This window comes from Callithrix jacchus, chromosome 16 (assembly GCF_049354715.1).
Source record: "Callithrix jacchus isolate 240 chromosome 16, calJac240_pri, whole genome shotgun sequence".
Classification (NCBI taxonomy): Eukaryota; Metazoa; Chordata; class Mammalia; order Primates; family Cebidae; genus Callithrix; species Callithrix jacchus.
This window is the reverse complement of record NC_133517.1, coordinates 1,609,663-1,627,666: the sequence shown is the minus strand read 5'-3', so window position 1 is coordinate 1,627,666 and position 18,004 is coordinate 1,609,663. Positions and strand designations below refer to the sequence as shown.

General features: G+C 45.8%; 1 protein-coding gene across 1 annotated transcript; it reads left to right on the top strand.

The window, feature by feature from the left end:
* The first annotated feature begins 4,605 nt into the window (after positions 1–4,605).
* Positions 4,606–8,663, top strand: NPBWR1 (neuropeptides B and W receptor 1). The gene has a single exon (XM_078353503.1). It carries the CDS (start codon positions 4,888–4,890, stop codon positions 5,872–5,874), a length of 987 nt encoding a protein of 328 aa, XP_078209629.1. The 5' UTR covers positions 4,606–4,887; the 3' UTR covers positions 5,875–8,663.
* The last annotated feature ends 9,341 nt before the right edge of the window (positions 8,664–18,004 follow it).

Here is an 18,004-nt window from a genome sequence, read left to right as displayed (position 1 = left end):
GATGACAGGCACATGCCACCACACCCAGCTAATTTTTGTATGTTTTTTTCAGGAGAGATGGGGTTTTGCCATGTTGGCCAGGCTGGTTTCAAACTCCCGACCTCAGGTGATCCACCTGCCTTGGCTTCTCAAAGTGCTGGGATTACAGGCATGAGCCACCGCAGCCAGCCAACATTAAATCTTAAGTTGTGAAAATAATCCTCTTTGATTCCATGTCCCACCTTCCGGACATACTGGGTTGGTGAACCTGTCTCCACAGCTTTGGGCCACCCTGCTCCCAGGACAGCTTGGCGCCTGGCTTGCACCCTGGCCCCTGGGGCTACAGTCACACAGTGGCTGCTCTACTTTTCTGAGTCAAGGGAGCAGACCCACCCCAGTTCTGCTGGACACTGAGCTTCCTAGGGACTCTCTGGTGGCCCCACAGTCCCGGAGGCTTTTGTACTTTGGGCTTTATAAGGACACTAATTCCATTCATGAGGGCTCTGTCCTCAGAACCTGCTCACCTCCCAAAAGCCCATCTCCAAACACTATCAAGTGAGGATTAGCTTTCAATATGTAAGTTTTGGGGAGGCAGAAACATTCAGACCACGGCAAGCCTAGTAACACTATCTGTAACTGCATATAATATACTGTGAACTAAATACCTCGGTGCAAAGATACTGTCAGACTGGATTAAAACAAGCATTCTAATGCTTACATGGAACCTACTTTAAATACAAAGACACAGAAAGGTTTAACGTAAAAAGATGTTTTTTACAAAAGTTATTCCATGATAATATCATTGGAAACACAGTTAACGTGGCTATCATACAATGAAAGTGGCTGCATACAGCAGGAAGTGGAAACCTAGTCAACGCTGTTATAATGGCAAAAGGTGAGTAATATATGCTGATAATATTATAATTATATGTGATACAGTCTACAACGCTAAATTCATAATCATTGATAAAATCAAATAGCATAATGATAAAATCATTATAATCAGGCTTTCAAGAAAACAGGGTACATTCCACAGGAAAATACAGCGATCTGAAACTTGGGTGCCCTCAGTGAAACAGCATCAAATGATGTAGTGAGAATTGGCCAGTCACAGTGGCTCGAGCCTGTAATCCCAGCACTTCAGGAGGCTGAGGTGGGCAGATCACTTGAGGTAGGAAGTTCGAGACCAGTCTGGCCAACATGGTGAAACCACATCCCTACAAAAAAAAAAAAAAAAAAAAAATTAGCTGGGTGTGGTGGTGCGCCCCTACAGACCCAGCTACTTGGGAGGCTGAAGCAGGAGAATCATTTGAACCTGGAGACGCAGGCTTCTGTTACTGCACTTCAGCCTGGGTGACAGAGTGAGAGAGACTCAATCTCAAAAAAAAAAAAAAAAAGTAGTGAAAATTGACAGCATATAATGAAGGCGTAAGTAGAGAAATTCACACGTATTCATGAAAATCTTTTCCCCTATTCTTTCAGTAACAAATGACAATTCGATAGAAATATGAACAGAAGCCAGGTGTGGTGGCTCACGCATGTAGTCCCAGCACTTTGGGAGGCTGAGTCTGGTAGATCGCTGAGCTCAGGAGCTCAAGACCAGCCTGGGCAACATGGTGAGACCCCATCTCTATGAAAAATACAAAAAATTAGCCTGGCGTGGTGATGCTAATTACACCTGTAATCCCAGCTACTTGGGGGGCTGAGAGGGGAGGATTGCTTGTGCCCAGGAGATTGAGGCCGCAGTGAGTGGCAATTGCTCCATTGTACTCCAGCCTGGTGACAAAGCAAGAGCCTGTCTCAGAAAAAAAAAAAAAATCAATAGAGAAATTTGAACAACATAGTAGGTTTGACTAATTGACACATGTACAGTTTTGCCCAACAAATGCAAAACAATGTTGCAAGTACACATGAACATGAAATAATTGGAAAATAACTATATACTGGGTGGTAAGTTTCAAAAATTATGAATTGAAGTCATATTGAGTATGCTCTCAGTTTACAGTGCAGTTAAGCTGGAAATCCACGATAAAAAAAGGCTAGAAAATCTCTAAACGGTTGAAGGTGACCAACTGTATGCATACATGTGTGTCTGTATACACACCTATACAGATAAACGTGTGTTTGTATGTGGTATATATATTATATATTTTTTCTTTTATTTACATTGTATGGTGTTTTATCATAATAACGTTTCTTAGAGACATAGCTTAAGAATCTCCTGTTATCTTTTCATAGAAAGCATGAAACTGCAGGGGAGCTGATTTGTACACAACCTGGTAAAAGGAAAATCGTGTAGGTAAATTCCAGGGAGCTTTTATACAGTGAATTCCCCTGTCAGTGGTTTTGGAGTCCTTGGTTTCAGTTACTGTGGTCTGAAAATATCAAACAGAAAATTCCAGGACTAAACAGTTCCTAAGTTTTCCATTGTGTGGGGTTCTGACTGACAGATGAGATCCTGCCGTCTCGCTCCATCCCACAGGAGGTGAGTCCTCCCTTTGACCAGCGTTTCCCTGCTGTCCACCTGTTAGTCACTTCACAGTCTGGGTTATCAGGTGACTGTGGCAACGTCCAGTGCAGTGTGTTTAAGTCGCCCTGATTTTACTGACTCTTTGCCTTTATTTCTCTCTGCTGCCAAAACGCAAGAGAATTAATTGATGCTTGCGATTAAGATATGCCAAAGATTGGGAGGCCGAGGCGGGTGGGTCACAAGGTCAAGAGATCGAGACCATACTGGTCAACATGGTGAAACCCCGTCTCTACTAAAAATACAAAAAATTAGCTGGGCACGGTGGCGCGTGCCTGTAATCCCAGCTACTCGGGAGGCTGAGGCAGGAGAATTGCCTGAACCCAAGAGGCAGAGGTTGCGGTGAGCCGAGATTGCGCCATTGCACTCCAGCCTGGGCAACAAGAGAGAAACTCCGTCTCAAAAAAAAAAAAAAAAAAAAAAAAGATATGCCAAAGAGAAGCCACGAACGCCTCCTTTAGGTTAAAAGGTAAAAATTCTGGACTTTATAAGGAAAGAAAAAAATCATATACAGAGGTTGCCAAGGTCTACTAAAAACAAATCTTCTATCCATGAATATGTGAAGAAGAAAAAAGAAAGGCAGCTAGGTTTGCTGTCGCATCATTTGTGGGTAGAACAGAAACATCTTCCCATTGATGGCACCCGGGACTATCCATGGCTTAAGGCATCCACGAGGGCTCTTGGAACAAACCCCCCCAAGGGCATGGGGGGGGGGCTACTGTATTTCTGGCCTCACATTCTTTTACTGGCGACTTTAGTCTCTCCGGATCTCAGGCCCTATTCTCTAAGGTGTATCCCAGAGGAGGAGAAATGCACTTTATCTGGGCTTTGCCTGCTTTTGTGGAAGGGAAGTTTACTAGAGGATATAATCTGGTGTTTAAATTTATTGTCTCTCCTACAGGGAATGTGGAGAAAAAAACCACAGAAATTGGAAAGAACCAATATTTAGTTTATTTCATTCGATTCTCAGGGCAACTGGTGAGGAGCCTAAGATAATTTTCCCTTCCCAGAGGAAGAATCCAAGGTCTAGCGAAACAGCGACAAGGGAGTCCAAGACCGCCCCTGCCAGGCCTTCCTTGGCTACTCCCCGCTGCGACTGCAGGATGAGAATCCGGCATGTGTGTGGATGAGAGTGTGTTGAACAACTTGCAACCTTTTATGAAATATGCATTGTCATGCTTGCATTGTGATGGTTTCCTAAAATGCTTTCCGGAAGACTTTTGTCTTGGCTAATCAAGTCTTTACTTATACAAAATTTGAGAAAACATGCTAACAACCTTCTTATTCCCTTGAAGACCAGAGTAGGAGAAAACAGTAGATTTGCATTATAAAATTGCACTCACTTTGTCCTTCTTTCGGATTTCACATTGCAAAAGCCCATCATCTGTGGTACAGTGTTTTAAACAATGGAACGGGAGCCCCCCCCCTGCACTGTTTTCCTTTAAAAATAGATCACTAACACCCTAACTTTGTTTTTCTTAAATTCGAGTCTTAACAGGAGAGCTGTCTATTATTTCAAATGAAGTGAGGTTGCACTACTGGGAGGGAAGAAAGAAATCCATTAATTTTGGGGGGATTTCTGTTCTCTGTTAGTCCAAGACCACCTTACTTGGGGTGTGGGGTGCGCGCGGCGGTCCGGGCAGTGGAGCGCAGTCGCGGCTGCGCCAACCCTGCACTTCCAGGCGCGCGGGAGGGACCGGCGGGGACGCGAGTTGCGGACTCCAGCGAGCTCGGGGAGGCAGACAAGGGGAGGCGGACACAGCCGGCAGGCGCCCCAGCCTTCCCGCCGCCGGCCGGTTCTTTTCCTGACAGCTCCAGGCAAGGCAGACTCTTTCCGCAGCCAGCCAGGTAAGGTAAAGACTGCTGTTGAGTTTGCTGTTACCGAGGGCGCACAGACCCTAGGGAGACCGAAGCTTGCCCCTGCGGGATTCGGTGGGGTGACCTGGGTCTACTGACGTGTCCTAAAAGAGGGGAGAAGGGTTGGCCTTTTTTCCTACAAAGGGAAGGATTCTTTTCTCTAGCATTTCGTTTGATGTATTTGATTGGAAGAAGTGAGATTTCAACAGGTAGCAGAGAGCGCTCACGTGGAGGTGGTTTGGGGCGCCGCGGCTCAACCCCTCCCCGGGACAGCGGCTTTTTCTAAAGCTACACATGCTAACCTATGCTTTCAATTCCCGTTCCCAGTCCCGTGAGTCCGCGGCGACAGTGGGTCGTGAGGTGGCTGGGTACGGCCCCCTCCTCCGGAAAGACCAGAGAAGGACTTGGACAGCTGAAGCCTGCGTCCGCGAGCAGGTCCGTGCGGACCCCGGCTTCAGGCCCGCTGAGTCCTGCGGGGCGGCCGTGGGGGACGCCAGGTCGCCGGCTCCTCTGTCCTGGTCGAGATGGACAACGCCTCGTTCTCTGAGCCCTGGCCCGCCAACGCATCGTGCCCGGGTCCCACGCTGGGCTGCTCCAACGCGTCGAGTCTGGCCCAGCTGCCGGCGCCGCTGGCGGTGGCCGTGCCAGTCGTGTACGCGGTGATCTGCGCCGTGGGGCTGGCAGGCAACTCCGCGGTGCTGTACGTGCTGCTGCGGGCGCCCCGCATGAAGACCGTCACCAACCTGTTCATCCTCAACCTGGCCATCGCCGACGAGCTCTTCACGCTGGTGCTGCCCATCAACATCGCCGACTTCCTGCTGCGGCAGTGGCCCTTCGGGGAGCTCATGTGCAAGCTCATCGTGGCCATCGACCAGTACAACACCTTCTCCAGCCTCTACTTCCTCACCGTCATGAGCGCCGACCGCTACCTGGTGGTGATGGCCACCGCGGAGTCACGCCGGGTGTCCGGCCGCACCTACGGCGCCGCGCGCGCGGTCAGCCTGGCCGTGTGGGGGCTCGTGACTCTCGTCGTCCTGCCCTTCGCTGTCTTCGCCCGGCTCGACGACGAGCAGGGCCGGCGCCAGTGCGTGCTGATCTTCCCGCAGCCCGAGGCCTTCTGGTGGCGCGCGAGCCGCCTCTATACGTTCGTGCTGGGCTTCGCCATCCCGGTGTCCACTATCTGCGTCCTCTACACCACCCTGCTGTGCCGGCTGCACGCCATGCGGCTGGACAGCCACGCCAAGGCCCTGGAGCGCGCCAAGAAGCGGGTGACCTTCCTGGTGGTGGCGATCCTGGCCGTGTGTCTCCTCTGCTGGACGCCCTACCACGTGAGCACGGTGGTGGCGCTCACCACCGACCTCCCGCAGACGCCGCTCGTCATCGCCATCTCCTACTTCATCACCAGCCTGAGCTACGCCAACAGCTGCCTCAACCCCTTCCTCTACGCCTTCCTGGACGGCAGCTTCCGCAGGAACCTCCGCCAGCTGATAAGGTGCCGCTCGACCTCCTGACGCCCCGAGCATCGGGCTCCCCACCGGCCCCGCCACCCCGGGCCCGCGCAGGAGGAACCGACGCCCGCGGCCACAGTGCAGGACCGGAGAGGCAGCCTCCGCGTCGCGGGGAAACTGACTCGCGCCCCACCCCCGACCTAGCGGATGGGGAGCGCTGCCGATGCGCCCACAGGTTGACCTTGCCAAGCCCTCCTGGTGATGCGCGACCACGCTGGGTGAGGAGCACCGCGGCTGAGATCGCCATGCTGATCACTCCCTAACGCCAAGGTCAGGGGTTGACCCTCGAGTTTGGCACGCAGACCCTTGCGGAGGTGGAGGAGGACAGAGGAGGAGGGCGCTATTGCTGCGACCCGCCCCCTCCCTGCGGTGCTCCGGGCTACCCGACCCCAGCCCTAGCCGTTTGCCACCTGGCTGGAGGAGGAGCTCTCCGCGCCTTTTAGGGGAGGCTTGAGGACGCTGCGAGCGCCCCCGGGCGTCGGCTCCCCGCGGCCTCTGCTCTGCTTGGCGCACAGCCGCGGCCGGTCCCTGCGTCCCCCGCGCGCCCTGGGAAGACTGTCAGGCGCGCGCATTCGCGCCCGTGCCCGTGAGACGCGCTTGGCCCGGACAGCTGCCGCGGGCGCCAGCACCTCTACAACGGGGCAAAAGACAACTCGGGGTGCCCTGCGGGTGTGTGTACATCCCGGTGTGTGTGTGGTGCTCGCGCTTGCGGAGGCGTGGGATGCGGGGAAGGAGGCTGGCGCTTGGCTGTGACTGTCGAGAATATGATAATAGTGATCCTTCCTCCTGCCCCAACTCCTCCTTTCTCTGCCTTTCGCGTTTCTTACCCGTGATCCCCCCCTGAAAATATCTCAGAATCCCAGAGCCAAGAACCCGGAGACGCGCGATTCCTGCGCCCCCTGGAGGAGCCAGCGGCCGGGCACTGAGCGTCGGGACACCGCGGGGTTCTGCGGCGGAACAACCGGGCTGAGTGCGCTCCACGGGGATGAGGCGCCCTGGTCACCATCACTTCCAGAGGACGCCAAGCCCCACGCCCGGTTCCCACAATTGGCTTCGCCTCTTGTCTGACTTTGACTCCTCTGTTGTAACTGTTCATTAAGTACTGTTTTCCAGGACTGAGAACTTTATAAATAATGTTCTTGCCCTAATCTCACGAGTTGCCATGAAGATCAAGTAAGATAAAAAGAAATGGGATGCACTCCCTTGTGTCCCCCTTCTCCTCTGTGCTTCCTGGGGTCCGCCTTAGGCAGAGCAGGAAGCAGGGGTGACCGAAGGCTTTCGGATTTTCTCTGCTGGGCTTTCCACAGGAAGCTGTGAAATACAGCTGGGCTTTATCCCTTAGTTAGAGGGCTAAACCGGTAGATACTGGTTCTGCGGTCACCAGGGAGACTGGCCAGCATCCTACCTTTGCTTTGATCTCTGCATATGGAAGAAAAAGTGGGTTAAGATACTGGACTCATATTGGGTTTGCCCTGTCCTCTGCAGTTTAGCCTTAGACATGAGGGCCGAATCTTAACAAAACTCTGGTCACCGATAATGGTGTTTTAAAAGGCATTAACCCTTGGATGAAAATTTCTAGAAATGTTTGTTTCCCGTGTCGTGTGTGAGAAATGTGTGTGTTTTTGTTTACTTAGTTGTTCAACTGGCATCTTTAATCAATTTCTCAGTTATTCAGGTTGAAAACAGCTTTTAGTACATATTTGGAAGGAAAAAAAAAAAAACACGCCCTTGGAATGGGGGAAAGCAAGCCCCTTCTCTGATTTTGGTGAATGAGAATTGCTTTCTTAGCTCTCAGACTTATTAGGAACATTGAAATAATTCATAGCCGTCAGTTTAGAAAATATACATTAAAAAACCTTCTGTCTTGGGCGGCAAATAATAGTAAATTGTTCAAAAAAAGGTTTTCATCTGCAGTGAGTTTCGAATGGTGAACCTCATGGCGTTTGAATAGGCCGGCTTTCAGAGGCTTCTTGGAATTCATTTTAGCATCCTTAGAATTTCTAGGAAACAGTCTATTGATTTTCCTTAAAATTCTCAAAATTATTTCATTAATCCTCTGTAACTTTTCAAAATTAAAGTTTTAAACTTTGAGTAACTTCTAGATTACCTAAGGGGATGGGCAGAGTAAGGCGAACATGTGTGTACAAACACAGCCAGCCATGACGGTCTGGATTCAGTATGTCATCTGTCTTAATAAGCTCAGTAACTGGACACAGATGGAGGACAGCTGAGTGATCCATCTGTCCACTGCTTCATCCCCACGGTAGATCGGCCTGGAGCTGTCTTGGAATCTATGGAAATGGCTGCTGGAAAAATACACAAGTTGACATTGCTGTTCATCCCAAGCAAGGCATGGATTGGCTTCTGAGTAAGCCTGTGGGATTAAGTAGGACTTAGTAGTTCAGTTTCTCCCAGACTTTCTGATCATTGGATAAACTGTTGTGTTATTTCTAGGCCATTGCCCTTCCTATGAGCATGTAGAACATACTTCTTAGGCGTCCGTTCTATGTCTTGGGTAATAGGTTGAATAAATACGCACGTAAGCCAGGCAAAAGTAGAATTTATTTACCTCATTGTACTGCGAAGGTTTTAACACTGTATTGAATTCTTGTAGTTTCTGTGTAAACTCTATGATTTGGCTTTACTGCTTTGAACAGTTAAAAACGTCTATTTGCTTTTACTTATTTTAGTACAGTTATATAATGTATATGCTTATGTTTTCTCCTGAAAAATGCAGGAAGTCTATAGTCCATCGCAGAGGAGCTCGGTTTAAAATAAAAGCTGAAACATTCCGTGTGATAGTGAACGTTCTATTTTCTGAGAACATGTTATCCATAGTTCAGTCACCTCAGCATTTAGGTTGAATATATGCTGTGTAGTATTATTATTTAAAACTATTGCCTTCACTGGAAAAGTGATCTAATGCACACTCAGTGAACATATAGAAGTATTTGACAGGACCAGGTTAAGAATGAACAGGGCCGGGCGCGGTGGCTTATGCCTGTAATCCCTGCACTTTGGGAGGCCGAGGCGGGTGGATCATGAGGTCAAGAGATCAAGACCATCCTGGTCAACATGGCGAACATCTCTACTAAAAATACAAAAAATTAGCTGGGCATGGTGGCACGTGCCTGTAATCCCAGCTACTCAGGAGGCTGAGGCAGGAGAATTGCCTGAACCCAGGAGGCGGAGGTTGCAGTGAGCCAAGATCGTGCCATTGCACTCCAGTCTGGGTAACTAGAGCAAAACTCCATCTCAAAAAAAAAAGAATGAACAGCCCCACCCCACCTTTTAATTTAGTTGATTGTGTAAATGATGTAAAGCTGCTGATATACACAGATTCCAGAACTTACACTGGGCAGAGAAAGGATGCTAATCTTTTATCATATCGTCAAAAGCCTCATTTCTTAAATATTGGAGCAGCTATGTGGAGGGCGAGAAGGGAAGAGAAATTGCTTAAGTTTTTAGCATACACGTTGCTATCAGCAGTATGCATAGACACAGCACAAATATGCAAGGTGGAGAATCTCACCTGAAAAACCCATGCACTTACTATAAACCCTTCTTTCCTCAGTAGCATTCTGGGAAAACAGCGACTCAAAAAACAATAACTCAACTTGGATATTAATCATCTATGCTCATGCACATTAAGAAAGAGATCAGAGAATCCTGACCATAATGGTCCTTTATTATGGCCTCTGGGTCCAGCACTTGGGCCTCCGTTTTACATACAAAAAAAAAGTGAGTATAAGGACGTGGATGAATGTAGCCAGAGCCACAGAGATCAGCGAAGACCAGTCGGAACCACCTGGTCCCCATGCTGTTCTAGGAATTGTGTCATCTTGTGTAAGCAGAGATAGAATTGGTCGCAATGTGTAAGTTGGAGTATTAGACTAGAAAACAATGATGCCTTTTGAATATTTAGTAGATTAAGCAAGACGTATCCACCATTAGCTCATACGGGATAAAGGGAGGGTAAGATTTAATAATAAAACTTCAATCTTAATTCAGAAACTTACAAGTGTATGGGATTGTTGATAGTTATATGAGAACAAAAATTCCTAACTGAGCTGGCACACAGAGGCACCATGTGCACAGCAGCCCCCATGCTTTATGTACGGGGAGCTGTGCTCGAGAGGCACTGTTCATACAGGATACGATGCTAATGGTACCTCTGTTTCTACAGAATGGGGCTTTGCAATGGATGACGCTGTCCTTGAACATAGGGCTGGGGATGTTTGTTTATATCATATCTCATAATGTTACATTGGTGACATCACATTAAATAGAAAGGAAAGATGGGAAAAGGGAAGGAAATTTAAAATGATATTGTTCAGAAACTGTCAGAATGTAGGAACTGCATGCTTCCCACAGTCCAGAAGATTTGTCTTGTGCCTGGAGGGCAGTAGTGCACACAGACCTGATGCCCTGCTGGGCCAAGACCCAGAGAACAGCTCAGCATTTTCCTGTAAAGTCTGGATTCTCTCACAAAGATTGCTAATCCAGAAGGTTATCTCACCTGCTTTCTGAGATAACCTCACCAAGGACCACAGTCACAACTGCAGTAACCAGGCCCCCGAGCAGCATGGAAAGTGTGGGTGGAATTTCACTCTCAGTTGTGTGCAGTCAACAATATGGGAGAAATTGCAAGTGTTCCCAAAGGTGAGGGGCAAATCATTTGTGAGGCCCAAAACAAGACGGATATCTTAAATCATTCATCCATTTGGCGAAGCAGCTTCTTCCTTTAGGCAGTGATGAATGATCTGGCAGAGGAGGAAAGCCCAGTCCTCTTCAGTCACCGTGGTGAGAATGCAGCAGTCAAACCTGAAAAGACATAAATATTCACATCTGCAAAAGTACCAAGTGAATTACCCACATTCTCCCACATAACACTGTTTTGATACCTAAACTCCTCTCTTCCAATAAAAATACCACTCCTCATTGCTGCATTTCTATTCATTCTCTTTACAGAAGAATTCCAGGGGTCCTAGTTAAAAGGAAGTTATATACTTTCTTTAAAATAACTGCATTTAAGATTTATCCTGACAATTTATTATTATGGTTAAAGATTATAGTGAACCTTTAGACACATTTATTTAAAATGAAAACGTATTTTAAATGTACAGATTGTTAAGTAATGAGGTTTCTTGTGACTTTGATACTTTTGAAAGGAAGAATACATCTGTATAACTTTTCTATTGAATCTTTCAAATGATAATGAAAACAATAATCCACATAATTTTTTGAACTTTCATTTTAAAATGTTGAGCTCAATTTGTGTATAAATTTTATGTTTGAAATTGTTTTATTTATTTAAAAGATGAGGTCTCACTATGCTGCCCAGGCTGGATGTGAACCCTAAGGCTCAAGTGATCCTCCCGCCTCAGCGTCCTGAGTAATTCAGATTACTGGTGAGTGCCACGTTGCCTTGCTTGACATGGTTTATTTTTTATCAAAGTAATACATTAATTTATATTACATTTAAAAACATTAAAATGTAAAACATTTCAATAGCTTAAGGGGTATAAATGGTTTTTGGTTACATGGATGAATTGTATAGTGGTGAAGTCTGAGATTTTAGCGCACCCATCACACAAGCAGTGCACATTGTACCCATTAGGACACTGTGTGACTTTCCTACCCATAGCTTAGCTCCCACCTATGAGTAGATACTGTATTTGGTTTTGCATTCCTAGTTACTACCCTTAGAATAATGTCCTCCAGCTCCATCCAGGTTGCTGCAGAAGACATTCTTTCATTCTTTTGGGGGCTGTGGTAAACCTACAAGACCAGGTATCATTTTGATAGAATGACTTCTTTACCTTTGGGTAGGTCTCCAGTAATGGGATTGCTGGATTGAATGGTAGATTTACTTTCCATACTGTTTCCCATAGGGGCTGGACTGATTGACATTCCCACCAACTGTATAAGCACTCACTCTTCACCACATCCATGCCAGCATCTACTGTTTTATGACTTTTTAATAATGCCCATTCTGTCTGGGGCAAGGTGGTATCTCACGTGGTTTTATTTGTGTTTCCCTGATGACCACAGTGATGCTGATGTTGAGCATTTTTTCATGTTTGTTGCCCATTTCTTTTTTTCTCTTTGCTTTTTGAGAGCAAGTCTCACTCTGTTGCCCAAACTGGAGTGCAGTGGCATGATCTTGGCTCACCACAACCTCCATCTCCTGGGTTCAAGCAATTCTCTTGCCTCAGCCTCCTAAGTAGCTGGGATTACAGGTGCTTGCAGTAATGCCCCGCTAATTTTTGTATTTTCAGTAAAGCCAGGTTTCACCATGTTGGCCAGGCTGGTCTCGAACTCCTTACTGCAGTGATCCCCCTGTCTTGGCCTCCCAAAGTGCTGGGACTGCAGACATAAGCCACCGTGCCTAGACTTTGTTAGCTGTTTCTACATCTTCTTTTGAGAAATGTCTATTCATGTAATTTGTCCACTTTTTAATGGGACTATTTGTCTTTTTCTTGCTGGTTTTAAACTGCTACAACTTTTGATTGTACCAGAAGATTTATTATAAGTATCAAGTCCCCACCTGTTCCTAACTGGCCATAGCCCCTCCTAGCCACATTAACAGTTGATTCTGGGATTTATCTCCTTATTAGTGAATTATAGGTTTCATACCTCAATGTCTTACTTGCTTAATGTTAGACATGATGATTATGAAAATTTGGGGGGATTGTTGGCACTTTTGAAAGCCAGTTGTGTTTACGGGATCTCTCCATTTATTCTGTTTTCAGACTTACTTTGTTTCCCTATTTTTTGTTCTTGCACTTGGCGCCTGTCTTTCACAGCACCTGGTTCCCTGCAACACATCTCTGGGACGGATTTCTCCAGACTGTTAAACTCCAGTCTCCAGCAGAGATGGGGAGCAGGCTTCTCTTGGCTGCAGCGGTCAGACTGGGGAGCCTAACCATTCTTACCACGGCTTTCCTTCAGTATCCCTGCTTGTGGCCCTGCTGCTCACCCCCGACTTCCACGGGCACCGTGATCTCTCTGAGTGGCTTTGGAAGCAAATCAGATTGGACAGAGTTGGTGTGTCCTGATGCAGACATTTCTGATTCTGCTGCTTACCTCTCAAAATCCATCGCTATCCCTCACCTCTGTCATTGCTTATCTAGCTCTTCGTCCATTTAAAAAATTTCTTTCCTGTTCTAATAGTAGGGCTTTCATGGAAAATAACAATAAATAAATATTATGTGAATGCCAGCATTTTAAACTAAAGTGCGTGAGTGTGTGTAACAGGTTTGAAGAAATTTTAGAGAACTTTCTTCTTGGCTTAGAAGGACTCAGTAAGAAATGAGGTCCTGGGGCCGGGCGCGGTGGCTCAAGCCTGTAATCCCAGCACTTTGGGAGGCCGAGGCGGGTGGATCACGAGGTCAAGAGATCGAGACCATCCTGGTCAGCATGGTGAAACCCCGTCTCTACTAAAAATACAAAAAATTAGCTGGGCATGGTGGCGCGTGCCTGTAACCCCAGCTACTCGGGAGGCTGAGGCAGGAGAATTGCCTGAACCCAGGAGGCGGAGGTTGCGGTGAGCCGAGATGGCACCATTGCACTCCAGCCTGGGTAACAAGAGTGAAACTCCGTCTCAAAAAAAAAAAAAAAAAAAGAAAAGAAAAAATAAATAAATAAGTTCCTTGGAAGAAGCTTAGTCTACAAATGTCAAGAAATGTCTTGGAATGAAATGATAAATTCGAGCAATCTAAAATATTAGGTTTCTCTGACAACCAGCATCCTGGCATCTATCCGTCAGGAAAGCGTAGCCCGCTGGCCGCAGAAACTCTGTGTAGTTCATCCTCCCGCCCCAGGCCAGACCCAGCACACACGGCAGCATCATCATCCGCATAGGCCGGGCTGCCTTTGAGACCCGTTAATTAGATCAGCTTCTCCAGGTGGCATCGGGGCATCGGCCTTTCCAAAACTCCCAGCCCAGACCCCAGAATGAGACATGGAACAAAGCCACTCAGATGACACGCAGCTCTGTGAGCATGAGAATCAATGCTTGCCACCGCATGCCTCTGAGTTATGTGGCATTATTGTGGTAAAAGCTGAGACACTGATGTAATTTTATTTCCTCGCCCATCAGCATTATCAGTGATTATGGGCTTTATTTTAACTGCTCTCTTTTAAAACTTGCACTTTTGCTTTTCTGATTATGAAGTTATGATAATAAGTGAATGTCATTTGAGTAACAAATAATATCTAATATATCAAAATGTCGATTGTTTAGGCTTTCCAGGGCACATGCTTCTCTTGGTTGTAGTGCTCTGTTATTATTATTTTTGAGATGGAGTCTTGCTCTGTCACCAGGCTGGAGTGACGCAATCTCGGCTCACTATAACCTCTGCCTCCAGGTTCAAGCAATTCTCCTGCCTCCGCCTCCCAAGTAGCTGGAACTACAGGCACATGCCACCATGCCCAGCTAATTTTTCTATTTTTAGTAGAGATGGGGGTTCACTATGTTGGCCAGGATGGTCTTGATCTCTTAACCTTGTGATCCATTCATCTCGACCTCCCAAAGTGCTGGGATTACAGGCGTGAGCCACTGCGCCCGCCCTGCAGTGCTTTATTTTTTAAAAAGTCATATAAGAATTATTTATTTGGCCTCCTGGTGTGTATCAAAAACTCCGTTTTCCCCCTGCAATTAATAATTCAAATATAAATAACCTCCCCAAATAAACATTTTCTCTGTAATAGTTTATGCCCAGTGAGTGAAAAAGAAAACTAGTTAAATTAATTCTATTTGTTATTCTCAGTAGGGGGAGCAAAGTTGATAAAATAAATCTGCAAGAGTTATTGTATTTTCTCCTGTGTAAGGTGTTGGGAAAAGTGGACTTGCTGCCACCTTCAGGATGACTGGTGCAGAAAAATCAAGCTTTGCGGTGGCAGCCATGCTAGTTTTCACAATAATAATCACAATCTTGACTTCTTCTTCACCTTCTAGGTTCCTATCGTAACATTCCACAAAAAGTGAAAATACAATAATAGTCTTTGCTATTGCTCTACTGCAGTTTGTTCCTTTACTATTGTTATTTTATTTTATTTTAATTTTTGGAGATGGAGTCTTGCCCTGTTGCCCAGGCTGGAGTGCAGTGGTGCAATCTTGGCTCACTGCAACCTCTGCCTCCCGAGTTGAAGGGATTCTCCTGCCTCAGCCTCCTGAGTAGCTGAGATTACAGGCGTGCACCACCACACCTGGCTAATTTTTGTATTTTTAGTATAGATGAAGTGTCGCCATGTTGGCCAGGCTGGTCTCGAACTCCTGACCTTGACTGATATGCCAACTTTGGCCTCCCAAAATGCCGGGATTACAGATGTGAGCCACTGCACCCAGCCTACTATTGCTATTTTAGATGTTTTTTTCTTATTACTATAATGGATCTTCATATTTGTGTTTTAGCTTGTTTTTCTAAGGGTATTCCTAGATGTGGAATTATTCCTTCATTTTCTCACAGCTGAGCCTCTAAACCCACATCCCCTTCAACCCTCCTGTCATATGAGAGATGTTTCTCCAAGGAGACCTCAACCTCATCCCATGCTCTTGACTCCGGTTCTCACCTTTTCAAGGGCTTGTTTCTTTTGGCTCTGTCTTCTCTTCTAAATTATACACATCCACCTCCTACCACATAATATATATTGGTATTTGCAGGGGATCAAAACATACCACTCCAAAACATGCTACTTTGTTTTATTATTATTATTATTATTATTATTATTATTATTTTGAGATGGAGTCTCGCTCTATTGCCCAGGCTGGAGTGCAGTGGTGCGATCTCAGCTCACTGCAACCTCCACCTCCTGGGTTCCAGCAATTCTCCTGTCTCAGCCCCCAAGTAGCTGGGATTACAGGCACGCGCCACCCTGTCTGGATAATTTTTGCATTTTTAATAGAGATAGCGTTTCAATCCTGACCTCAAGTAATCCTCCGCCTTGGCCTCCCAAAGTGCTAGGACTACAGGTGTGAGCCACCGCGCCTGGCCTCAAAATATGCTGCTTTGGAATGAAGATAATTTTGAGCTGAAGACAATTGGGAAACATTGGATACCAACGGGAAAAAAAGCTCTCTGCCTCCCCTCCCATTTGCCTAAAAGCAGGCTGTCTCTTAATCACTGGAGACAAGCCTGGACTCACAGCCCAGAAATGGCACCAGGAGGAATCTGCACAGCAAATTTTGCTTAAACACGACCTTAGTCTCCCTCTTGTATTTACTTTCCCACAATTTGCTGCCCCTAAAAGCCTAAACCCATTTTTAAAATCTTGTCACTTCTCTGTAAGTCTATTGTTCTTGGTTGCAATGGTTCATAAGCCCAAGTTCTAATCACCCTCTGGTTGCTCATCACTGCATGCTGCAGATGTTATAAACTCTTTTTCTCTTGTCAGTCTGTTTTCTGTTGGTGTAATTTCCAGGGCCACATTCAGATAACCTAGGAGGGTAGAAGAAAAGTGTCCCTCTCCAAACATTCAAGCATTCTAATATATACGACTTCAATGGTTAATTAAAAATAACTTAAACTCTTCTCGGCAGATGAATGCCAGGTAATATGTGCAGAAACAAATGAAAGAATTGGAAAAATCAGCATTTTACAGTTAGAATGTCAACCACATTGTAATAATTGATTTAAGCAAGGTTTATCAATGGATACAAAACTATGGGGTAGAAGGTTTATTGGGAGCAAGGATATTTTCATGGTGCCAAGATAGTACCCCCAAAATCACTTGCTAATTGCAAGGATAAAAGATATACCTTTATAAAGGATAAAAGATATACCTTTATAAAGGGAAATTAAACCAAATAATCCAATTTAATGTGACTAATGACAAGACAGCCTGGCATTATGTGTCATCTGCACTATAACATACATGGTACCACGTATGGCGAGTTCTCGTCCAAGATGTTTACTGTAACCTAATCAAATATTTGACTAATTTCTGTTAGCAGAGAAAATCAGGATATATGAATAAGAAAAAAATGATGGAACAACACAAATCTTAGAATGTGAGCAATTCCATAAGGCAAGTGTCTTGCTCAACTCTCCAAAAAAGTTTATGTAACACACGTACACCCAAAAGAGACGGAGGAAATGTTAAAATAGACTAAAGGAAAACAGGAATCCAAAGCAATGCATGTACCTGGACTGCAGCCCATTTTGAAATGCCGGCTCTAGAAGAGCTTTCAGAGACACCTGGGGAAATCTGAACGTGGATTAGATTTTAGAAATTATTAAATCTTTGGGGTAAGTTTTTACTTACAGAAAAGATAGTTTGGTTATTTCGGAGAATTTCTCTATCAGCATATGAAAGTGTCAATGTGACGGTTGAAGTGCTATGATATCTGTAATTTACTTTCAGATTGTTTGGTAAATTTTTTGTGTGTGGCATTACCTCATGTTATTTTAATTAGTTAACTTTTTTCATTGTGCTTTAAGCTCGGGTACATGTGCACATCCCACAGCTGTGCCACACATGCCATGATGGTTTGCAATCTTCACCCCCCGGTTGCCTACGTCAGGCATTTCTCCCAGTGTTTGTCCTCCCCAGACTCCCTGGCCCCCCGCTGTCCCTCCCCTAGCCCCCCATCCCACAACCTACCCCAGTGTGTTGTTCCCTTCCCTCTGCCCGCCCATGTGTTCTCATTGTTCAACACCCACCTGTGATTGAGAACATGCAGTGTTTGGTTTTCTGTTCTTGTGTTAGTTTGCTGAGAATCATGGTTTCCAGATTCATCCATGTTCCTACAAAGGACACGAACTCATCGTTTTTTATGGCTGCATAGTATTCCACGGTGTATATGTACCACATTTTCCCTGTTCAGCCTATCATTGATGGGCATTTGGGTTGGTTCCAGGTCTTTTCTATTCTAAGCAGTGCTGCAATGAACATACATGTGCATGTGTTTTTAGATAGAATAATTTATAATCCTTTGGGTATACATCCAGTAATGGGGTTTCTGGATCAAACGGAATTTCTATTTCTAAATCTTGAGGAATCACCACACTGTCTTCCACAATGGTTGAACTAATTTACACTCCCACCAACAGTGTAAAAGTGTTCCTATTTCTCCACAACCTCTCCAGCATCTGTTGTCTCCATGTATTTTAATGATCGCCATTCTAAC